Genomic DNA, 25,723 nt, shown 5'->3' with positions numbered 1-25,723 from the left:
ATTTTAAAGAAAGGGATAAACATGATAAAGTTCCATGTACAAAAAGTTAATTTCTACATCTGAAAACTAACTAATATAGTCAGCTATTAATTATGTACTTCTACAGCATATAAGCTATGCAGTAAGTTGTCGAGAGCAGCCATGCAAAAATAAACAATGCTCATTTTGAAGGGAAGTGTTACCATGGATACCATGAAATGTACCGTCTAGTTCTGTGCTTGGATCGCATTACAGATAGACCACGTAATTTTCAGGTATTAGCCCCGTTTTGCCTTCATAGGTAGCTTGGAGCCAGCCGGGTTCCACGGAAGGATAGACTGCGAGGAAAATATAAAAACAGAAACGTGAAACTCAACTCTGGAGAACATAACCAGGGATACAGTCCCCCCCCCCACCCCCCGATATAAAATTCTGCACTCTTTTCGCAACATGTTAACATTAATCATCATAATGAGAAACTGAATTAAATACTGAAGGTATTTAATTTAAACTTAACAACTGACCCTTGTGATGTGGAAACATTTTACTTCATTTGAAAATGTTTTACGGATGGTTCCACTAGCTAAAGTAGAAACGGCACTCACCATTGGTGAAAACGGCCCCCTGCGGGAAGCTGAGCTCGTGGCTGTGCTCCGCCTTGCACGAGTACATTGCCTTCGCATTCCTGAAGTGCAACGCAAATGATAGGATCTATTTTTACTCTTAACTCATGACACAAACTGATGCTACAAAGGAGACTAAAACATTAAGTAGCTGTTTGTTATCACTGGCACATCTTATCTTCCTATAACAATAAAAAAATATAATGGCAACTTGCATATGAGAAAATTGTGAACTAAAACAAGTGTACGATACTTAAATCAACCACTTACATTTATTCATTTTGCTGATCCTTTTCTCCAAACGTTAAGCTACCTACAATTATTCACCGATTTATAGAGCTGGGTAATTTTTACTGGAACTATTTAGGGGAAGGACCTTGCTCAAGGGTACTACAGCTGGAAATGGGATTTGAACCCGCAGCTCTCAAAGCAAAACGCCCTATCCACTATCCAATCAGCCCCATGCAACAAAAAAATGGGAGAGTGGGGTGAAATAAAAAGCGAAGCCACTGAGGAATTATTACTTTATTAAGTATTTGAGTCAAAAGGCAGCAGCTCTAACCACTTTGCTACCAGCCGTCCACCAAAGAAAGCTGAAAGTCAACATGCAGTCTGAACAATGTAAAAATGTTTAGTTTAAATAGAAGGGAATATTCCCACCTTCCGGCCGGAACGGGCAGTGAGGACACTGTATTTTCAAAGAGCATTGCTCTGGTAGCGACTCTGCAATGAAAAGTGCATCCTCATATCACAGTCAATCATTTTTAATGTGCATAAATATTCACACCTGCTGCCTTCTTCAAAATGTTTTCTCAGCAAACTTCATCCCTATAGTGACCCACACAGAGTACGACTTTACACAATTTACGTGAGAAGATATTAAGGACAGTGGTTTGTACCTTAAAATCCAACAGTAATAATGGTGATGCATATAGAGTGATCACCTTGCAATTGAAAAGTACAAGGTCTGAAGCCTCCTTCGAACATTAAAATCTTGCTCTTAACTGCACCAATAAAACTATGTCAATTATGCCATCATTTACATTCTTTAATTTAGTTGACTACCTGTATAACTGAGTAAACAGCATTAAGTACCTTAGTACAGAAACTAGCCTTGGAAGTGGACTTGGATAAAGGCATCTAAATGAGTACACTGGTTTGGCAAATTACAAACATTCACGTTATGAACTTTCAAAGATGGAAACGTTTTGTCGCTTTCTTATTATTAGTATTTCCTTCACCTACTGTCTAAAGTTTTCGCGTATTTGCGTCCGGGTGATTGTTGACGGTAAAACGCAAACAAAATAGCTATGTAGGACTGACTTGATTCAACTCACTTTCAGTGTCTGAAGCTTGTGCCCAGTGTTGACAAGTACCCGTGATCAAGAACAAAATGCAAAGCTGTGACTGAGTTATGCTGCTGAGTGCTTACTTACCGATGGTTTAGAACCAAAGCAGCGCCACACGGTGGTCAGTCTTATAATTTACTGACTGCATGACGTGAGAAAGCATTTTTTTGAACCTTCGGCCTACTTACACGGATCCGGGTCGCTGGTAACCATTACTAGTGGACGCTTCCGCTCTGTACTGCACAGCCATTTTTGGCGGTACTTCCGGGTTGTTCAGGTGCTTTGGAGGGTCCTTTTGGTCCAGAGATGCCAGACTCTGCAGAGAACCACTACAGCTTCTCTGGCCTGGAGGGAGAGACACCACACACATTTTGCATAAAAATGACAAAAAGCACATGGGTTTTAAAGCTTTTGCAAGTTAAAGCCTTCTTGACAGCTCTTCCACTTGACCCTCAAATGTGCCGAGTGAAAAAGCAGGAACACTCCGATCACACCTGGTGTGAACTTCTCCAGCGAGGTGAAAAGACATCCCACCAGCCCACCTTTGGCAAAAGCATTTCTTTGAAGGAGCTGCAAAAATTGCTTTTCCAAACATTACCCACATCTTTTATTCATGCCCTTCTAAGCTAAGGAAAAAACACAGCAGTAAATCTCAGCATGTTTTTCACTAGAAAAAAGAGAAAGCTAAAGTAGCAAACAGAGGTTGTTTGTCACAGGGCACGACATTATAATATATCTGCGCCTCACAGGGGACTGAAAATTTACATAAGAAATTCATTACCACCATAAGTCAAAAACCATCAATTACAAAGTCTTAGAAAATCAGTTCTGGCTACAGGGGCTGTCCCTGATGCAGAGCAAGTTCACATTATTTTACCTATTATAAACTTTTTTACCCTTTTATTACCCAAGTGTGTAGCTTCTATTACTCATTTTATTAAAGTCTTTTTTCTTTTTATATCTTTATTTTACCTGTCATACACATTGCTGTTCTGTTACTGTGCACAACTCGAGAAAGTTCTACAGAATTCAGAACAATTTTTACATGTAATTTGGAGGATGTCCGAGCAAGGCACTTCACCTGAACCAGTACAGTAAAAATACAGTAAAGCATTCTAAGTAGGTTAACACCGTAAGTCACGCTGGGGGGGAAGTGCTGGCAGAAAAAAAAAAAGGGTAAATTTAAATTATAGGCCTGGGGGGGGGGGGGGGGGGTCCTAGTTCCTACACTAACACTGAGAAAAAAAAGAAAAAAAAAAAGTTATATTTTCTCGATATATGGCCGAAGAGTCGTTAACAAGTCACTACAGTGCAAAGTGTTTGTTATACCTGTGAATTTATGATGATTAAGATGAAAAGAGCACTGTGTTCACCTTCTGAAATATGCAATGATCTGAGTGAGGGCGAGGCTTTAAGGTTCACATCATCCGACTTGTGTTCTGCTGCGTTTGGTGTGGCTTTCTTGGGTGTGTCTGGCGCAGGGGAGCACCGGTCCGCCGTGGTGACTGAAGACACGCTCTGGGTGTCCTCGGACTCCCAGTCGGTCTTGGCGGCGTCTTCTCTGGAGCTGCACTCGGGGCTGGTGGTGCAGGTAGAGCTCTTGGGCCCGTTGGAGGAGACCTGCGAGGGCGTCCAGCACAGGCTGCCTGTCGATTTGTCCTTGGGCTGCGAAGAGGAGCCCGTCTTGGAGGAGCTGTTCTGCTCCGACGAGTGAGAAGACAGCGACTCGATGCTCCCCATGGGGGTACTGGCGGGGCTGCTGCTAAACGTGTCACCTGCGGGGTGAAGGGCACGACAACACAACAGGCTCACCGCAAGAAAACTAGACCAGTTTAAGCAGTGAAATGATAAACATTAACACACTGATATTTACATGAAACATTGGCATATTTAAATATTCACCAATTCACCTTTATTTTAATAAAGTATTAAAATAGAGTTTAAAGAAATATTTACTTTTTTTTTGTTTTAATCTCTATTAAAATTTACATTTATTCATTCAGACTATTTTCTCCAAAGCAACTTAGCATGTTAAGGTATTTACTCATTTATATAGCTACAATATATAATTTTTTTTTGTGCTGGAGCAACCTGGGGAGGTACCTTGCTCAAGGGTAGTACTAAAGCTGGAGATGAGATTTGAACCTGCAACCTCCAAGTCCAAAGGCAGGAGCTCTAATCTGCTACACTACCGGCTGCTCCATTAAAGATATTATGTCCAAATACACAAAGAAATGCATATTTATAACAGGATAATATTGAACATATTTCCTTAATTATGTTTAAAGATATTGTAATATTTAATTTTCGTTTAAATATATTCTTTAAATGTTTATTAAAATAGATATTGAAACGAGTGAATGAATGAATGTCTTCAGTTCACCTAGACCTTGAGAAGAGCAACTCACTGTCAGCATCAGCGAGGCACAGTGTGGGTGTGTAGAGGCTCCTTGGCTTCCTGGGCCCAGTGGACAAACAGATAGCTTTGCTCCGCCGGGAACTGGAGCGGGACTGAGGCTGCGGCAGTGGCACGTTCGGGTCGGGAGCTTGGTGAAAGATCTGGAGAAAAACCAGAGTAATGGTTCAGAACACATAACTGCCACACAGTGCAAACAGAATACCAAGCAGGATGAACAAGGTCATACCCAAGGAAAGTGCACCTGTCTACTTTCAGAACCAAACTGCCTAAAATAACGTAAATTGTGTAAATATTTAACGAAAAGAAAATTTCAGATAAAAACACAAATGGGTTACTCTCACAGTTTAGCGTAACAAATAAAAAATAAAGTTTCCGATAAAAACAGAAGTGCATTAGTTTCACGGTTCAGCACAGCAAATCAAAAAAAAGAAAACTTCCGATAAACACAAATGTCGTCAGGGTTTTGTATGATAAATAGCTGTTATTTAAATAAGAGAAACATTTGCCTGCACACTACAGTAAAAAAGGACCACAGTTAACATCTTTAAGCTGAAGGTTAAATTGAGCATATATTAAAACTACTATTATGTTTCCTCAATACTTCTGTGGGCTGGAGTGCAACAAAAGAATCCGATTTTAGAAAAGTTCAAGAGAAATGCTGTGTATATGGTGTACGATTCTTACCGGACAATTACGCAGTTAACTCATAATAAAGCTAAAAGCAATAATTCTTGCTAAAAAGATTTATATCTTTCTAAGGTCAAAGTGAGGAGTAATATTTGTATCTCTCCCCTCACACACTTAACTGCGTAGGATTGTTTAAACGACTTTGCTTTATGACATTGTTACATTTACATTTATCTGCTTGACTGACCCTTTTCCACAAAGCGACTTACAACGTAAAGCTACGTACAATCACTTACCCATTTATACAGCTGGGTACTTTGTAAGTGAAGATATTTAAGGTAAGTAACTTGCACAAGGGCACTACAGCAGGAGGCAGGATTTGACATTCAACCTCTGAGGCCAAAGGCGGCAGCTCTAAACACTACATTACCTGTGCTACGGTTTTTAAGTGCTGAGGGAGCCTACAGAGTTGGGTACTATGCAAATTTAAACTTAAGAAAAATTTAGATTACGCTGATGATGTCAAACTGAACGCGCAAAATCGATACATTTAAGACTATAACAAAATCAAAAACAATGCAACTCAATTTAATTACTAAGCACTGATGAAGAGCCCAGTTTCTATTCTGTCTGAGTGCATTTTGCTGCCAACTAACAGCTGGATGTGGAACTGCAAGTCACTTTTGCTCCACAAGACAGTTTTTAGAAAATAGTGCAAAAAATGCATTTATATGCATCCAAAATTATACTAGATCCTATTGTGCTTTATGTTGTGCAAAAGCACAAGTGCACAAATCACAGCAACAATTACTTACCTTCTCATAGTTCTCGATCAGAATCTCTACCACTATGTTCTGAAACTTGATGTTCATCATGGCGGCGACGGTCTCCTCCTGTGATCGCATCAGTGTGGGGCCGAAAATTACGCCCAAGTTTGAGACAGTCATAAGGTTCATCTGGCTGTGTTTAGAAACCCTGGGAAAAGGAGACACAAGATATCAAAATCATTGTACAGCATCACGTCTCTATCCAGAGCAACTAAAGAACACGCGAGGGAGCCGCTCTCACTTTTCGGACTGGTTTTCAGCACCGTCGTTTCACGTTCTAGGGGAATACTAACTTGAGCAGGTGCTTAATGAGAATGTCCAGCATCTCCTTGTTCTTATCGGGTAGCTTGTGGACGAGGGCGTGAACGGCTTGGACTCTGTAGTTCTGATCATCGGATTCTGTAAGGCAGAACGACATACAATCCATCCATCCATTCTTTGTGTGACTGAAAGTCTAATAACCCAAGTAATTAAAACATACAGCTACACAGAATTTGAAAGTACCAGGACGGGACATTCTGCAAAACATTAGGAAAAAATCTGCTTTTAACTAACGTTTTAATGGTAAAATATTATTATTTTTTATTTATGGATTTGCTGTATTAGTCTTTTAAATGCAATGCTATTTTTAAAAAATTTTTGTACGATTCATTTCCGCTGTAAAGCAATTTGAGCTGCAAGGTTTGTACAAAAGGTGCCATGTAAATAGCTTTTATAACTTACTGACAGCTACGATGAAGTCTTTATGGAGCTTGTACGTCATCAGCGGTTCAGACAGACATCTGGAGCAACGGAAAAAAGTAAAGCTAGTTTTCACCTATGCAAGCCATAAGAGACCTATGCTAAATTAATCAAAAAACGCTACAGCAGTTTTGGAATTTAAATAGGTTTAAATGTTCATGCACCGTGACTTTATGATCATGTCCAGATGAGCCTTTACACAGCCGCTACTCCTGTACTGTACGTAAATGTTTGTGTACCTTTTTAAAAATAAAAACTAAAAATTGTAGAAAGGTGATCAGGATCAGTCTATCCCGAGTTTTGTGCACCTACTCGTGCAACGAACATCGGTGCATAAAGCGGAAAGAAAAACTAGGTTTACTTAAGAATCTGTGATGTATGTCGTTTTGGAGAAAAGCGTCCGCTAAATGGATAAATGTAAATGTAAATACTGATTAAGAGCTGTGAAGGTACCACCCTTCCAGAAAATATACACAACACAGTAATACATGTTAGCTGGAGCAGACTCGCCTGAGATAATTCTTCAGGCCGCTCGTGATGGTCTTGTTGTCCCAAGTATCTGGATCCAGTTCCATATCTGCAGGAGCTTTGGATCCTGTGTAGAAAGACACATGTGAAGTGTTTACTGGGAATGAAGGTAATTAATTTACAAAAACGCGTTGAAGTCCAGTCTGTCGTACCGAATGCTGACGTCATTAATCGCTGCACTTTGGAGTTAACTCCTCCTATTCGATATAGTCCCATGGTATTTATTCCTGTGGGGCGGGCAGACAGACAGACACATAACTCCATTGTCCCATCACTGTACCCCTAGGCTACATGTTTTACAAACAAAAGTGTTAATATGGGAAAAATACATGTGGCGAATAAAGAAAAAATGCTTTTCAAAATTTTAAACAAGAAAATCAAAATTACGAAGGCTAAATTGCTTTAGTAAAAGTTACCCAGCGATAGAAATAGGTAAATCACTGTAAGCAGCTTAACACAGCAAACTGTTTTGATGGAAAATGTTAGCTAAACAAACACATGGAATGACAAGCACTTTAAATCTTGTATCTATTCAAATTGCAAACCTACGAATTACGTTACAGTTCCATTTCAAACAACACATTTAACAGATAGCCCAGTAACAAGATGAGCAAAAAAAAGTGGCAGCAATTGCAAATGACTCACCTCTTGCCTCAACCAAGTGAATGCATTTCTTCACAAAATTAAACCCAGCCTCATTCAGGAACACTGAACACACAAAGAGGTACACGGCTTTCACTCACTGAGGTACCAGAGGCGAAAAAAAACCAAAAAAACAGAATGCTCCTGTTGCCTCCTATGAGTCACGGTTGTTTCATTCAGTAATTTTAAAATGTGAAACAGAAGCCAGGCAGAGCAAGTGTTTTTAGCTAAAACTTCTTACTGCGCTAAGGTTGACTTCATTCATAAAGATCAGTGTATACAAATAAGGGGATGTTTAAAAAAAATAAATAAAAATAAAAATCAGCATATCAATGGATGAGACAGAAGATCGAGAAGTCCACTTACTCTCTTCTTTCTTGCTCAGAAGTGCTGGGAGGGTGTATATCTAAACACAAGAAAGACAAACCTTGACATAATGCATCAGTTTAAACACACTCTACTGCGGATATCAAAAGTCTACTTGCCCTACCTGAAATAACACATTCTGTTGATGTAAAGACTCAAATCAAGAGAAATCCTGGCAGAAGTTTGTTTATAATTTTTTTTTTTATAAATTTTTCATAATAGTCAACATTTTATTTTTCCCTTGAATGCTGTTCCAAGATCTGATTAGCGGTGAAAAGGTCTGGCATGATTTGTGTTGATTTTACATTTAAAAAAAAAAAAATCGACTGTGATACAATGGACTGTCCGGAATAAGTGGTCACCTGACTTCCAGTCATGCATGGATGAGCTGTACATCATTCACACCACATTCCATTATTTGCTTACATCTCAGAAGACTTATTATAAGAACTTTAAAAGCCAGGCATCTTACTGGATCCATGTCTTCTGAGCCTAAACCACATTTAGCTGGTATTAAACATTTCAAGAACTAAAAGCTGTAAGAAAAGGACACACTATGACCAGGTAGCGTAGTGGTTACAGTTGCTGCCTTTGAACTCAGAGGTGCCAGGTTTGAATACCACCTCCTACTTCAGTGTCCTTGATCAAGGCACTTACCTGGAATTGACACGGTAAAAATGAGCAAATACATAGAGATGGTCCTCGACTTACGATGGTTCAACTTATGATTTTTTTCGACTTTACGACGGTGAGCTGGCGATATGCGGTACAATACTCTTGAGATGCTGGGCAGCGCCAGCAATCCGCATCTCCCAATCTGCCACGCAAAGGTGTGTACTAGGTGTACTAAATGCATTTTTGACTTACGATATTTTCAATTTACGATGGGTTTCGCGGAACGTAACCCCATCGTAAGTCGGGGACCACCTGAATGTATAAATGGGTAAATCAGTGTAAACAGTTCAATACTTCAAGTCACTTTGGAGAAAAGCTAAAGGCATATTCTCAGCAGGTGGAGGGGGGGGTGTGCTCACCGGCTCTTTGCCATCCATAGCCTCCAGCCACAACCTTCTGTTGGACTCTGACAGGGCCTGGAGAGTTATGATGCCGTGCCTGAAGGGAATGAAACCAGAGCCTTTTCAGGCTTCCAACACCTCTTAGGCAAACACCGCTACCAGTACCTCTCTTATTCAAATAAACCACCAGTTCAGCTTCACTTTCTTCCCTACTTGCAGGATGAGGCTTGGTGTTGGGTCTCGCGGTACATCATCTTTACTAACAAACCCTCTCTAACCATAGCAGGCTTCTGACTTTGGAGTTTAACAGTAAACACCACGAGTCCATTACAGACCATGTCATGTTCTTGGTCAGCATGCAGGCTGCCCTCCGCCGTCGAGGCATGACTACAAGGTGCCCATGCAGCTACATGAAGACTGGTGAAGAGGCCCACTGCGGAAACCCATTTTCTGTGCATCGTAGCCCTTCTGCGAGAGTGACAGTGCGAGAGGCTCTGCTGTGGGCAGCTGACCATCCACCCAGATTCCAAACTGGGCTACGGCCAGAAAAGCAGGAGATTTGCAAATTACTGAGCGAGTGCTCCTAAACATCTTCCCTAAGCAGCCAACTCTGCAAGACGTTGACTCAGTCAGGCTCGCTGGCGTTCTGGATCTTCTCGATTTCAAAGAGCAGGCTGTACGAAAACGGCCCCTATCCAACCGACACACTGGGACTGAACACATCTTCCTCAAAATGACCAAGCAGAAACATTCTCACTCTGAGTTGATCCATGAAATAGATGTCATTTTCCATTGCATTTTACTACAGTAACTTTCCACCATACACACAGATGCCCACACACACATTTTCATACTATGGACACAAAAGTATCTGTCCCCTTTACAATTATGTTTTTGCAGCTTTTCGGCATTAAATTTAATCAGTAATTTTCAGTTCTAGTAGCACACGATTCCTCCATAGCCTCCACAACGATGCCAGACCCTGATAAATATCTACAGGAATTGTTTAGTTGCAGTCATTGCAGCTAAAGGTGTAACGACCAGTTGACTGTGAATGTGCAACAACTTCTTCCACACCTACGACGGATCTTTCACAGTAGTGTTAATTTTTTACTCCTGGGCTCCATTCATATAAAATTTAATGTGAAAAAGCTGCAAAAACAGACAACTTTTTGACAGCAATGTATACGTTTTGCATTTGATGCATATTTCTTCAAATCAACACTAAAATACATCGTAACATAAATGTAATATTTCAAAGGACTAGACTACAATATGGAGTAATTTACATGGTTAACAAATATGTTGGACAAGCTGGGCATTACAAAGTTGTTTTTTTCTGGCTACAAAACAATACTGAATACTTGTATTACATATTTGTGTAAACTGTAATATTATTCATTTTAGATTTGAGAGATTATTTTACATCTTTAAATATCCAAGATTTCTGTGATGTTTGCCTGGACCAACTCTGTGCACCTTATCATGTAGTAGGATATATACTAACATGCCCACAATATACAATTTATATCCCGTTGCTTTATGGAACTCTGTCAGCATAACACAAGTAGGCTACATATACAATGTTCCATAAGTTTACAGACATGACTTTTTTTTTTTTTTTTAAAAAGGTTTTTTAGATGGTTGTGAATTTCTTTATCTCATACTGATATTTTTCAGTTATATTAAATAATTTTAGAATTAAACATGGATGGATGAAGATGTAATACACATAATTTTTAGGGTCAATGACATCTTCAAGGGAAACACAGGGTCCATTACCTAACACATCAAACGATGACTCTTATGAAAGGGTAATGACAGTTTCTAGATGAAGCTGCTGGCCAATAGCATGAAAAAAATGTAAGTTCTGATACCTCCTCTACCCATAAAGTAGACAACTATCGCAAATCTTTTAAAAAGGAACTATTCCCAGTGCCAGATGATCCTTTATGATACTGAAAAACACAAATAATTGCATCAAATCTATTTTCACAAACCTCAGCTGCCTACAAAGTCATAGCCAGGAAATCTGTTATGCAAGTATGTGCAACTAATTGGTGAGAGACAATTATTACATGCATTTTCATGAATTACAAATAAGATGGTCAGTGTGATTTACTGGGAAAAAGTGGAAAAGTTTGCTGGTTCAAAATCAGTAAGAAAAGTTCAATAGCAGCAGATAAGCCAAACATGCAAACTGCACTATGAGGACACGATACGGGTAACATACCGGACTTTACAGAAAATTTGAAGAGGTCTGAAAAGAGTTCCACGATAGATCGTATCTCTACATTAACATGAAAACAAAGGGGGGATGGGTACAAACAAAAAAAAGCTATTTTAAAACGCCCTTCACTTGCAGGGACATGAGAGGAGACACAAAATTCATGCACAAAGCAAACATGAAAATACCACATTTGCACGGGGCTTTTCATTACTGATTAGCAGTGCAGCCCAACTCAGGAAGGGTGTGTTTTCCTCAACATAGCAGATCAACAGAGGAGGGGGAAAAAAACTCCAGGCATCTCAGAAAACGATGCCCTCGGTGAACACGTTAACTCCTGCAAAACTCAGATTAAGACTACAGTGCATGTATTCACTACGATATACAAAACATAGTGCGTTTATAGCTCCTATAAAAAGTATTCAGCCCCTTGGACATTTTCAGATGTTACTATTTAACACTGAATCACAATGGATTTAATTATACTTGACACCAATCAGTAGAAAATTCAATTTAATGCCAATACAATAAAACATAAATGGGTTGAACACTTTTTATAGGCACTGTAATACAAAGGGTTCTAATCTCAGTAGAAGATATTAGTGCTTCCTTGACGTAAACATGCTTCACATACAGACTCACAGCAATAAAAACTCATTGCCTCATTTTAATGGATTAATAACCAATTTTTGAAAGTGACCTGAACACTGGAAAAAAATGAAAAAAAGAGGATTTGATGACTGACAAATTCACCGGCACAGTCAGCTCAAACAGTGAGCCACTAAGCTGTATTACCTATGCAAGAACACATGGCACTTTCCACCAAACTTTCGATCCTAGTGAAATTAACTATAGCATTCAAGTATTCAAAATATGGATGTAAGGGCCTGCAAACTATAATGCTACACGAGGGCATACAGTACAGGGGTGTGTGTACTTGAACTATATATTATATCTATCGAGATAGTAATCAGAGGTTAGTGCCCCTCAGATTCTGTAGAAATAGGAAAAGGGCTTTTATGTGTGCCATATTTTAATATCTTACAGGTATGATGAATTATGAATATGAATGCACCTGGCATTATATTCATATATTTATATTCAGTACGGTGAACTATGAATATTAATGCACCGGGCCCAACGCATCTTTACATTATTGATCACAATACTTGATATAATGAGGAATGAACACAAGTTCTGAATCCTGCTACGTATGACTTTGGGCCGAAATCCTGATTCCCATATATAGGAAGGCACAGCACTAAACAGGGATTAAATATTTCATTTAATCTGAAACATATTTTGAAACAAATGTGCCCATACAGACCTCTCCACCACCTCAATGTCAAAACAGAAACGTTTGTCGATGGAGTCCGTCTTCCTCCGGATGCAGGACTTCAGCTTGAACATCTCAGGTGGACTCATGACCAGACCATTCTATTAACAAACATTTTATTAAAAAAAAAAAAAAAAAAAAAATTAAAATTAAATGGCAGCATAGCTGGTGTTTAGTTATAATAATTTTGTGCCTGACAAAAGCCCCCTTACCCCCTTGCATCTTATAAAATAAAAACAAAAAAGACTGAATTTTTAAGGAACTGCAGTGATGTCCTTGAAAAACAAACAGGTCTTTGTTACACTGATGAAGTTTGATCACTGATTTTACTTTCTATGTACCTGTCACTGAAGCATTCATTAAATCTACCTACGTACGTCCGTCCATCCATCCATCCCCCCGCTCATCCTTCTACCTACTTACCAAACCACCCATCCATCTACCTACCTACTCAATCTATTGTGCTATAATAAACATCTCCACTTCACCTGTTTGGTCCCTGACTTATTTTCTGTGTTGCTCATGGCGAACGTATTGGTTCCCTTATCGTATGTACAGTAGTGGCGGGTCCATGTGCAACCTAGGGGGCCTGCAAGAGGAAAGCAGCCAATGTACAATACAGCAGAGCACAAACATCAAGCACCACCACCGTTTCCTGGAACGGCTCCCAAATCCACGATTAAGCTGAGTGATTCACATAGACGCGTTTATCTACAAAGAGCCATGCCGTTCTGTGGAGAGCGCCTTGATACGAGCTTTCTTTGATTCCGTCGATTACTGTGTACACACAGATTCGGCAAACGGAACGGATTTCAGCTGAACTTCCTCACCTTGGAAGTGCTTTTCACAACGCAATTTAGTGGTGAGAACAAACATGTTTATGTGGTGCAGTCCAGTGGAGACATGCGACACGTACGCTTTTCCTGGACACAGAGGAAGCCCTCCATGGTCCACTGTCCCGGGGCTTTGTAGTCCTGCTCCACCGACCGAATCCTTTTCATCAGCTTCTCCACCTCCTGCCTTGTGCTCTCAAAGTTGTTCCTCGTCTTCACCCAACAAGAAACAGCTCGTCAGTAGAAGATCGCTATTGCTCTTACGATAAACCCTGCTGGAAGTTACGGAAATTTAGCAAAATTCCGTAATTTACGTAAAAAATAGCTTAATTTATACTGTAATGAATATTGCTAAATTCCTTAGGTCATTACAAAGTTGTGTCATATCGGAAGACAGACAGACAGACAGACAGGTACAGATGTGTAGTCTCTCTCTGTTTGGGCTCAAACTTCAGGACCTGGGTGGACCCCTCCCATCCAGACCATTACGTGTTCCAACCCCATCGTGTCAATTCCTCTTAACCATGCTTGTGCTTTACAGTGATATGTGATCTACACTCAGAAATGCTGGAAATGTGTGAAAAACACGTCTTTGTAACACGTCAAGAATAGTACTCACTTGATGGCAGAAAGGGTAAAAGAAACGTGGAATAAGAAATATGATCGCTTTTGACTAAGTTTAATTTCCCAGAATATGAATGACACTAGAAGCTGTTACAGTTCCCCCTCCCAGGTTCTCCCACAAAGCATTAACCTCAGGTTGCCCCTACAGGGGGCCGCAGAGGGGCTCTTACATTTTGCAAATTGAACTGCAGCTGCTGCTTATAGGGCTCAAACTCATTTGCTAGCTCATAGCCCTCGTGGTAGAAGGTGAACAGGCCCTGCAGGAAAGCCAGGAGCTGGGAGGAGAAAAAAAACAGGGCACAGAAGAAAAAAGTGAAAAAGACAAAGAAACAATGAGCGCATAATGTGGATATTATAGAATTACATTCCAAGCTATTAATATTTTCTCTCTGCAGGTGTGATGGTGCATTTAAGAAACAAGATGAAATATACGAAGCATCTCATAGCATAGTGGTTGGAGCTGCAGCCTCTGGATCCAAAGGTTGCAGGTTTGAATCCCACCTCCAGCTGTAGCAGTCCTCAGCAAGGTACTGACCCGAAATGACTCCAGTAATATTACCTAGCTGTATAAATGGGTAACTAATGGTAAGTCACTTTGAAGAAAAGCATCAAATAAATGTAAGATTAATAATAACTGTGAAACTGTTTGTTCACCATTAACCTCCCATCAATATTCTCTTCAGCTAAATAACTAGATTTGCCATTGTGTACTTCCTTTCACAAAGATTTTTACAGTTATACTGTACGTGATGAGCTAGGGTGGAGGTAGTGGTTTGAAAACTGAACTATTAAGTACTGAAAAGTGGCGTTCCCAGGTTCAGGTGCAGGAGGGGAATGGATGCTGAACTGTTGAGGATCACCCATCACCTGCCCTACTTCAGTGAAAAACATTTGGCTATTAAACTAATATTTTTCTTTAAAAAATAAATAAATAAATAAATAAATAAATAAATAAATAAGGTGCTCTGAATAAACAGAGGTGAACAGCAGATATTAAATCCCGTATTACATCACGGGGATTTCGGAAACGCTGGCATCTCCATCTTCTGGCCCTGTGCTTTGAATGCTGCTAGTTGGAAAGTTGGAAAATCCCTCTTTCATTACCCAGAAGTGCTCTAGAACCGAACTCATTTTAATCAGAGCGAGCAGTTTTCAATAATCCTCATCTGGAATTGGGGGGCGGGGGGGAATTAAATACAGAATGCAAAAACACCACTTACCGGTTCAACAAATTCAAACTTCTTCTTTTCTTGAACTTCTTGGATTTTGTACACGTATTCAAGAGAAGCGTCGTAGAAGACTTGCCTTTCTTTATCAATCTGCATATCTGCCTGGGAATCAATCCAAGGGTTAGTTTACCCAGTCGACAGGAAGACTCAAACAATGAAACCCATGAACAAGAGATTATTCTGGCATTTTTGTATTGTAATTAGTTTGGCAAGAACACGTTTTTTTAAGTTAAATAAATGTGTCCAGCATTTTTTAAACTTAAAACACAATGGAGGAACCTATTTTTTTAATACAAGCCAGATTAACCGGGTTTACCTCTTGTAAAGATGCCTCTTTCTTTTTAGATGACAAATTTAAGTGCTTCTCCAAGAACGAGTAATATTTTTCCGTTTCCTTGTCAAATTTCTTCTTTCCTTCCTTCAGAAAATAAGCAAAAAAAAAAAAAAAAAAAACACATTAATTTAAACAAACACAGGAATTTCCTGCACTGTAATTACGGAGATAAAAACCAAATCATCGGACAGATTAAAAAAAAAAAACAAAAAAAAAAAAAAAAAAAATACATAGGACACAGTGGTTGTAAACAGAGAACCACAATCTTAACATTCCACTTCCAGGCAGTGGTTTTATCCCCTCTAAGGCACTCATACTTATTAATAATTTCAAAGCCAGAGAATAATTTCCAGCACGTAACAACGTATGATTTGGCAGCATACAGCCTGCAGATGGCAATGTGAACCCACCACTACAGTTTCTACTCAAACCGTCTGCATGCAGTAAATTTTAATGACCCTTACATCATCTCGTACACCATCCTGAGAGCAGCGACTACACCTTGCTGCAGTCATCACGAAACTGGCGCGCACGATGGGGAAGGACCCCCGAAACATTAGTAACGGGATGGAATCAGACGTTTACATCGCTGCCGCTGGAAGAGAAGAATAGTCTCGGTGGGAATTCTCCCTGGTCGAGCAGAAGGGCCCTTCCTGTTATAAAGTAAATTCCAAAACAGCCAGAGGGCTTCGCTCAGACGTCTCCGTGTCTCCCACTTTTGTAAGGATGACGTCTAACGGAGAACACAAGTACTGGTACATTGCGCCGAAGCAAATAAAAAGGGCGGTTCTGGAATGTCGAAGGTCACAAAGATCTCTCTGTGTGTGTGTGTGTGTGTGTGTGTGGGGGGGGTGGGGGGACGGGGATGGACGATGAGTAGCTTCACACATAACCCTGTACGCCCTGAAACCCTCCAGCCTTTGTGCTTTGTGAAAGGCCTTAGTCAAAGAGCTACACCTGATGAGTCCTGCAGTTCTTTGGAAAATTTCCAGCATTTTTGGGAATTTTTCTGAAATTTTTTGGGAAGTGCAGCAATAGGTGGATTCCGTGGAGCCCTTTCTTTCTTTCTTTTTTTTTTTTTTTTTTTTGCACAAAAAAAAAAAAAAAAAGGCCTTCCTGACGTACGGGACCAGCAGGGTCGGCAGACCTTCTTCTGGTAGCAGTCACTGAAACCAGATATGCACTGTTTGTTTTCCCATTTTGACATTAAAAAAAAAAACTGTTCCCATGACCCTTTGCACTGATCCAAAACCTTAAACCCTGAGTCACTGACATGATCCAGTCAGGCAGCAAACCCCAGAAATCTGGATTCTGATGTGTCTACCATATTAAATGGCCATCTTACCAACAATTATCTCCAAAGATATTTTCCAGTCTTTACTTCTCCATAAATACGATCATTGTGTCCCAACTGAGAAAACAAAAGCAAACAAAACTGCTGCAGACGAATTGCTTTCCTGGTTTCCTCTGTGGACGAGAACCTTTTCCACATCTGCTCGCTTGGTGGTCCCGCGCACGAAAGGTAAAGCACGGAAGTTCTCGGTTCTGGCGGAACTACCTCCCCCGCTCACTCAGAACTGCTGAATCCCTGTACACATTTAAAAAGGGTCTGAAAACTCATCTCTTCCAGACTCACTTCACCCAGTTCATGTAAGGTGTAAATGTTCATGCACCATAACTAAGATGATGCCAGATAAACCTTTACACAGCTACTCCTGCAATGTAACGTAAATGTTTATATGTATCAACAAAAAATTATATATTATTAGGAAGGTGATGAGGAATCATGGATATTCTGAAAGTTTCATGCAAGAAACAAACTGTACCTAAGAATCACGTGTCTACATCTAAGTGTCTCTTCCTGCTAATGTAACGAAGACATCGTATTTTCTACGAGACGTACGTCGCTTTGGATAAAAGCGTCTGCTACATGAATAAATGTAAATGTAAGTTCAAATGTAAAAAAGTACATCAGATCTTATTGAGACTCTACAGCATTGACTCAAGATTTTAGTTGGCCTCTGTAGGAGAACTTTAACTGTAGAGATCTTTCGTTTAGAGGTAAATTCTACAAATGGGTCTCAAACAAGGTGGCGCAGTGGCACAGTGGGTTGGACCACAGTCCTGCTCTCGGTGGGTCTGGGGTTCGAGTCCCGCTTGGGGTGCCTTGCGACGGACTGGCGTCCCGTCCTGGGTGTGTCCCCTCCCCCTCCGGCCTTACGCCCTGTGTTGCCGGGTTAGGCTCCGGCTCCCCGTGACCCTGTCTGGGACAAGCGGTTTGGAAAATGTGTGTGTGTGGGTCTCAAACAAAAAGCGAACTGGACATATTGTCCTGTGTAAAAAAAAAAAAAAGTTTAGCAGATTAAACTTTATATAAAGCGCTACAGGACACTTTACGCAGTATGGAGGCCACCTGGGGACTTTCGAGAAGTCCTGCCGAAGTGGACACTGTGGAGACACAGACATTCAAAGGAGGACAGGATAACCCCTCTGGACAGGCACTTGTCCCAGTGGCAGGGGGATGAGAGTAAACACCCAGTAAGAGGTCTTCCCGACACCTGAAATTCACTACGCTGCTGTTTTAGCACAGGTAATACACAGCTTATATGTGTGTGTGTGAGTTTATAGTCGCTGCCTGACTAAATCTCTAGAGAAGCTACATCGTAAAGAGTTTCATACAGTATTTCAGTATTGTGGAAACAGATCTGAGTGCAAGGCACCAGCTCCAAGCGCTACGCCACCTACTGTCAAGGAAGTCTGTTGTGCCACATCCCACTCATCCAAAAAAAAAAAAAAAACGATGACAATTTACTAGACGTCTGACTAAATAAAAGGGAAAACATATCTAGTCATAGTACAGCCAATCCTGCAAATGAGCCTTTATTACAGTATTTTATTCCTTACCTTATAAACCCCACACAATACTGCCTGTTTTTGTACGAAAATGACGCGGTCATCCGGCTTATGATCAAACTTGCAGACTGACAGCAAATGTTCTCGATTTCAAACCCTTAATTAACTGGTAAACGTTCATCTCGGCCGTCTTAGAGACATTTATTCCGTTCCCTTGTCCCTTATTAAGTCAGAGCGTACCTTTGAAACCGCTCCCTCCCTAGCTTTCTGTCCAAGAAAATAATTGATGGGCCTCGGTGATCGAGGAGCAGGCGCCCGCACCAAAAAGTTTCATCTTGGCGTCCTTACAGCACGAGGCAGCAGCGAACCCCGCGGTCCCCCCACTTGGACGATTTACGAGAGGCGGCCCAGGTCTCTGCCTTTGACCCACTTCCTGAGACTGCCAGACACGGTAAAAACCGTAAATAGAACCCGTTACAAATGACCGGCTCCATCGAGCCGCACCTTCGCCGTCTGCGACATCAGGGGATTTTTAGACGACAGAAGCAGTTAAATTCCTTCCTGGTAGATCCAAGAGTCCGTAAAATTCTCACAGTTACAATTCTGTTTTTAAATCGGGCTGTAAATAACCCACGTTACAGATTTGGAAAACAGGAAAATAATATTAAATTCCCCTTCAATTAAAGCTACATTTGGTACAGAGCTGCAGGCTGCAGTTTTAAGAAAACAAGCAAATAATAATAATAAAAAAAAATGTGTACAGTATCGTACAAAGACAGGCATCGACGCTCAAACTGGAGGAGAGGACATGCAAAGTAAAATCGAGGAATCTAGTCCAGGTGGACGCCTCGCCCTGGGGACTGTTCCGGCGCGTGCCCAGGTGAACACATCACTGCCTGGACGTGCAGGAACAGACTCTCACAACATACAGACACTGCTGTTCTCAACGCAGCACCAAGGATGTAGGCAATCTGGAGTTAAACATAACCTGCCAATGTTTACATTTTAATAAGTGGAAACAAATATTAATCAATCACAATAAAACGACAATCACAGGTTGCCTTTAACTGGCAACAGGTGGCGTAGTGGTTAGACAAGAGTGCGGACTTCCACTTAAAGAACCCAGGGTTTCAATCCCAAATCCTGCTGTAGTACCCTTTATGAGGGTACTTACCCTGAATCGATGCGGTAAAAATTAGCCCCCTGTACGAACAGGTAAATCAGCGCAGGCAGCTCTAAAACCGAGATGCTTGGAGAACAGCATCATTAAATAAACACATGTAAATACTGTACAAAATAAAAACTCCAAGTTCTATAAATGGGGGGGAACAAAATCACTAAGAAACAACACTGTCGCGTCGGAGAAAAGTGTCACTGCATAAAGAAATAGAAAATAATGAAATAAAATTTAAAAACAATACCAAACTCTATAATTGGGGTACTTGCAATAATTTAGCCAACACACTAAGGGGACTTGGAGAAAACGGTCAGCCAAATAAAAAAATGCAACTCGTCTTCAGTTAGTGTCTGTCTAACACTGAATTACAGTAAAGATGAAAAATAAGGGAGGGCAAGTACTATAAATGACCCCCACTTTAATTCCTCAATGTGCAGGAACCGGATATTTCATTTATTAGTGTCCCACCTCTCTGATAATCCCAAGGTCACTGTGGAAGTCAATGAACTGGAGAGTTTGTGCTGAGGAAGCATGACGAGCACGGGGCAATTTATAGGTAAAAGACGCGTTTCGCCTGGCTGCGGCGAAGAAATGCACAATGAATGAGCTCACTGGTAGCAGCGGTGGTGGCGGAGGCAGCGGTCGGGGTGTGGGAGGGCGGCCGGTCGGCCGGCCCAAATAAGGCAGAATGTTTAGCGAGGAGGATCCTTTCCCACTTAGCTCATCGGACTTTTCCCAACGCTGGAAGCAGCGGCAACAGTTGCCTGGGTCAAGACTCGTGCAATTTTTCAAGATTCCCAGCATGGAGCTCGTTTGGCCCTGCGGTTACTTCCTTTTTATCTGGCCCTGGTTAGTAAATGTTTATCCAGAGGGGGGCGAGCTATTTGGAGGAAATGGGTTGTGGAAATAAAAGACCCTGGGAGTGACAGAGACTCTGTATTTCAACAGCTCATTTCATAAACAGGAAAAACAAAACTGCGTACATATACAAGTATGGACATTATTTTTCATCAGCAGGAATCTTAGAGAGACGCTTCCCTGGAAGTGAACGAAATGGATACAGGCACTTCCTAAATATCCAAAAATCCTATTTTACGATATTCCGAATAATCCATAAAGTGGGGAGATGAAAAGAGCAGAGAAAGAAATAACAAAGATACACAGCTCGTAAAAGGTGGTGTGTGAGGAGACAGAATGCGGTGAACTGAGTAAAGAAAAATGGTACAGGACAGGAAAAAAAAAACCCTTGGGGGCGTTCGAGGCCAGTTGGCTGGCTATGTTAATATTACACAGGTGAGCTCTTTTTTTCCCGGACTTTTTCCCAGACTATTTTAAAATTTAAAAAAAAAAAAAAAAAATTCTTGAACTAAAATGTAACAAAAAAGTCAACATTCACACACACACACACACACGGACAAATGTCTAACATTTCGCATCAGGTGTTAATCATTCCCGTACAGATGCGTTTAGCTATAACCTTAATTTTGTTTTTTTCTGTTATGCGGATTCGTTAATTGCGTTTAATATATTGTTTATCCAGCTCTGCTGAATAAACCCCCTGTGCAAAAATGTATACAAAACATGTTGTGGTTTCATTCGCAGCTATTTATTTAAGCAAGGGTGGGGGGGGACTTACTTTAGCAGCACCAATTTGCTCTTTGCGAAACTTCTCCAGCGGTGTGATCAGGACATCGTCTGCATTCTGTATCTGAACAGAGAGGAAAACAGTTAAATCAGATTTTTTTATTTCTTAAATATGCAGTACCCAGCTTTAAATCTGTATGTAATCAGAATATATCCCCCCCCCCCCCCATGTACACAGCAATGCGAAAAAAAAAGTGGGAATGTGAAAAAGCTTCACAAAAATATACTTCATATTTGTTGATGAGCAAAACCCGCTGCCTCCTACATGACTACTGTATGTAAACCTCATTATTTACTGTAAGTGGTGACTCTCCTGATGCAGCTCGGATCAGAATCAATAATGTGTAATAAAGCGGAAAACATTTCTGGTCATTCTTTTTTCATTTTGTAGGGCATTATGGCTCTGGTGAACTGATCAATTTAAACTGCATTAGTATGAGTGAGTGTGTGTTATATTGCACTGCCATGTAAATATGTTAATTATTGTAGGTAGTTTAATATGGCCAGCTGGTTGCGTAGTGGTTATAGCTGCAGCCTTTGGATCCGAAGGCTGCCGATTCAAATCTCCCCTACCGCTGGAGAACCCTTCAACAAGGTACCGACCCCTAAATCGCTCGTGTCAAATTACCCAGCTCTATAAATGGATAAATAATTGGAAGTAGCTAAACATTGTAAGTTGCTTTGGAGAAAAACATCAGTTAAATGAATAAATGTAAATATATGTTTCGTTGAGAGAGCTGGTCAAAGGCAGAAATGGTTTAACTAAATGCAAACAAACTGATCAGGAGTTTGACATTTCAAGAGCACGTGATAAATACTTTTCCCTTTAACGCAATACGATTCACTATTTTACCTGTGAGCGCAAATGTCCAGTTGAAAAGCCAAAATGTTTACTCACAGCTGTGTATGAAGTGAGGTATTTATATCAGAGCTGAAACTGACATATTTGTGACCACACTGCTGTAGGAGAAACACTTTTGCGCAGGTTGAAGTTCATGTCGAACAACCTGTCACCACAGGCCGGATCGTTCACCAGTCAAAGCGTCTTTTACGTGACAAAACATGTGAAAACCTTAGCAAAAAAGAAAAAAAAAAATAGAAGCGTAAAAAGACAGCATGGAGCTCCGGGACATGAAATGTAGCGAATGTGACAAGACACAACACGAAAAACACCCAGTGGTTACATTCACACACAATAAATGTAGGAAACTGAAATGATGCGTCACAGCAGATCAGGGAGTGAAATAAGAGCAAATGTCTTAGGGAAATATGGAAATGTGAGAAGGACTTGATCATGGAGTGCTAGACTACAGATGTCTGGGAAAAATCAAATGTAAAGGTAAGGACTAGGAGATGTAACCTGAAGGTTGCTTAGTCAAGCCCACCGGCCATCACTGCTTTAGTGATGCATTTACTGTGAATTACTCTACTTAAAACACACAGCTGTATAAATGGGTCCAAAAACAGCTGTGCAGCTAAAATAAAATATAATAAACAACAATAAACTAAATGTTAGATGCTCAAGTACAATAACCCAGTATGCAGATGCTCTTTGACTAACGACGGGGTTACATTGCGATAAACCCATTGTAAGTGGAAAAATTGTAAGTCGAAAAAGAATACATTACCGCACCTACCTTACATCATAGCCTATCCTACCTTAAACGTACTCAGAACACTTACCATAGGCTACAGCTGGGCAAATTTATCTAAAACAAATCTTATAATTAAAAGTTGAAAACACAAAATAAAAAGACACTTCCAACACAGTATCGCTTGTTTACACTTGCGGTTGTTTACACGCGTTCGTGTTATCGCTACTGAGACTGCGAGCGTGGTTGAGCGGATGCTGCGGCTCGCTGCCATCGCCCAGCATCGGGAGAGAGTATCGTACCAGATATCGCAAGCACGGGAACAGAACGAAATTCAAAATTCGAAGTACACATTCTACCGAATGCATATCGCTACCGTACCATCGTAACTTCGAAAAATCGTAAGTCGGACCAACGTAAGTAGAGGAGCATCTGTATAAACTGAGAAAACATGAACGTGCTCTGGACAACGGCATCAAGTAGTAGTTACGATCAAAGGCACCGTTCTTCATATTAAGAGAATAAACAATGTAAGATCCAAAGGAGAAGCTATAAAATAAGAATGCTATAATTAGCAACATCTTTTATGACCCACAAAGATCTGAAAAATATACAGTTATATAGAGGCGTTCCTTTATATACTTTCCCAGGAACACAAGGGGTCAGCTTCATGTCTCATCAGAGAATTACCAGAAATAAGCTCCACATGCCTTTGAGCTCCAACTCCTCCCGCCAAATTTTTTCCCGGCCCTAAATGGCCAAACCAACACCAACACAACCAGTCATTAAAAATGGGATTATACATCCTGCAACAACTGCATACTGGTATCTCACTAGATCACTTAGTCACTACTAAAGACTGCGAGTAGTTCTTAATTTTTTTTTTTTTTTTTTTAAATACTGGCCGTTAAAGGATTAAAGACTATTTATGAGTAAGGAAATGCATTTTATACCTGAATAGTGTTTTTTAATTTTTCAGTGGGAAAAAAAAAAGAATATAAAATAAATATGTACATGGGGGGGGGGGGGGGGGGGCCTTGGGAATGTGTGAGGATGGGATTTTCGGAACTGGTAGATGAACTTCACCTTTAAACTCTCAAAGTAATGGCCGAGTTCCGATCGCTTGCTCCCAGTCCGCCTCTCTGAACGCACAAAACCCATCCTCCCTTCTAAGCGACTGCTTTTGCAATTGCACTGTCACCAACCCCCTCAACCCCCACACTACAGTTCTGCAGGGGCCTCCATTTCCACGTCATACCAACCCCCTCCACCATGTGGGAAAATGTCTCTGATTCCAGGAATTTGCTGGACGGCTGCCTAAAATTATGCACTGGGCCAAGAGAGCATGAATTTAGGTGAAAAATCGAGGGCAGACAAAAGTGAAATGATTGTATGAAACAAAGTGAAGCAACACTTAAATTATATTTCTCCATTAACCCTTGGGATATACAGCACAGAAATCACAAGATGCAGATGACTAACGGGTTTTACAAATATGAGCAAGGATAAGTCTACCCCCAGAATAACGTTCAACTTTTGGGCAGTGCTGTGGAGTCGGAAGCAATTATTGGGTTACTGGAATGGGAGTCGAAGGTTTTGTGTACCGATTCCACAGCACTGATTGTGAGGAAGATTTTGTTTGCAGGGAAGAATTGAGCATCACTGATATACTGTGTGTTCAAACCATTACACCATCACTGAAACCATGTACAAATTAAACTTCATAGAAGACCTATTCTGGTAGGAATGAACCATAATAATCTTTAGGAAAAAAATACTAAACTTTTTTTACAATTACACAAGATGACACAAGACTTATTTAATTAAACTTGTGTAGAAATGGAAAGGGATGAAACATTAAAAGGAAAACCTGGAGATGTAAAAAAAAAAAAAAAACTTGATTCTCACCAGTCTTCTTCGCTCTTCTTCCACCGTGTTTAATAGCTGCGAGAACTCCTTAAAAGAGTGAGCTGTAAAGATAAAATGTGTTTGATCAGTAAATTTGTTCTTAAATTATGCAGTCTGTATTAGATTAAGGGTACATGATTCTGTGTACTTAATGCCTGGTGTGAAAAGGATGAGAGCCTCCTCTTATGGCTCTACAAGAGACTTCTTATGAACACCATGTAATACTGTTTTAAAAATAAAAAAAAAGTCACACATCACACACACACACATTTTCAGAACCGCTCGTCCCTTACGGGGTCACGGGGAACCGGAGCCTACCCGGCAACACAGGGCGTAAGGCCGGAGGGGGAAGTCATTTACCCCTTTTCAATTATCTCCATTTCTGTAGCTTTTTGGCTTAAATCTGTTAAAATCTTTTTGACACTTCTAGTAATACATAAACGAAGCCTTTTATGTCCTTTTCTTGGTGTAGGAGAACTGTACAAAGGTGTGAAAAAGTAATGAAGTCAATCACCAGATGCAGCACCTTTAGCTGCAATGACTGCAACTAAACACTTCCTGTAGCTATTAACTAGGGTCCCACATTGCGGTGGAGGAATTCTGGCCCACTCCTCCCTGCAGAACTGCTTTCGCCGAGCAACACGTGCGGGTTTTTTGGACACGAACAACTCTTTTTAGGTCTTGCCAATACATTTGAGTCAGAGGCAGGTCAGGACCTTTCACCATTCCATTTTTCCTCAGCCATTCTGATGTTGACCTTGCTACATGACCCAGCTGTGCTTCGGCTTCAGTTCACAAACTGATGTCCCAACATTCTCCTTTAGATTTTAGGGTCCTTCACCGATAGCA

At 40.6% G+C, this 25,723-nt stretch overlaps 1 protein-coding gene across 2 annotated transcripts in view; it reads right to left on the bottom strand.

Annotated features, from left to right (window-relative positions):
* Positions 1-228: 228 nt before the first annotated feature.
* The window catches only part of arhgap42a (Rho GTPase activating protein 42a), a 37,197-nt gene continuing 11,702 nt past the window's right edge, over positions 229-25,723 (bottom strand). The window contains exons 3-25 of one of the 2 annotated variants that reach the window (XM_018736437.2): positions 24,875-24,936; positions 21,367-21,438; positions 15,683-15,784; positions 15,358-15,468; positions 14,308-14,412; positions 13,597-13,726; positions 13,169-13,269; positions 12,672-12,781; positions 11,351-11,407; positions 9,136-9,214; positions 8,102-8,141; positions 7,739-7,801; positions 7,246-7,320; positions 7,076-7,160; positions 6,548-6,606; positions 6,118-6,223; positions 5,813-5,972; positions 4,360-4,510; positions 3,325-3,726; positions 2,140-2,296; positions 1,263-1,325; positions 585-664; positions 229-317 (exon numbers count right to left, since the gene is read on the bottom strand). In XM_018736437.2, coding sequence (XP_018591953.1) covers positions 229-317; positions 585-664; positions 1,263-1,325; positions 2,140-2,296; positions 3,325-3,726; positions 4,360-4,510; positions 5,813-5,972; positions 6,118-6,223; positions 6,548-6,606; positions 7,076-7,160; positions 7,246-7,320; positions 7,739-7,801; positions 8,102-8,141; positions 9,136-9,214; positions 11,351-11,407; positions 12,672-12,781; positions 13,169-13,269; positions 13,597-13,726; positions 14,308-14,412; positions 15,358-15,468; positions 15,683-15,784; positions 21,367-21,438; positions 24,875-24,936 — 2,459 coding nt within the window. The remainder of the gene's footprint in view (positions 318-584; positions 665-1,262; positions 1,326-2,139; positions 2,297-3,324; positions 3,727-4,359; positions 4,511-5,812; positions 5,973-6,117; positions 6,224-6,547; positions 6,607-7,075; positions 7,161-7,245; positions 7,321-7,738; positions 7,802-8,101; positions 8,142-9,135; positions 9,215-11,350; positions 11,408-12,671; positions 12,782-13,168; positions 13,270-13,596; positions 13,727-14,307; positions 14,413-15,357; positions 15,469-15,682; positions 15,785-21,366; positions 21,439-24,874; positions 24,937-25,723) is intronic. The other variant, XM_018736438.2, reaches the window with a different exon arrangement.

Source organism: Scleropages formosus, chromosome 3, assembly GCF_900964775.1.
Source record: "Scleropages formosus chromosome 3, fSclFor1.1, whole genome shotgun sequence".
Lineage (NCBI taxonomy): Eukaryota > Metazoa > Chordata > Actinopteri > Osteoglossiformes > Osteoglossidae > Scleropages > Scleropages formosus.
This window is presented reverse-complemented; position numbering and strand designations above follow the sequence as displayed.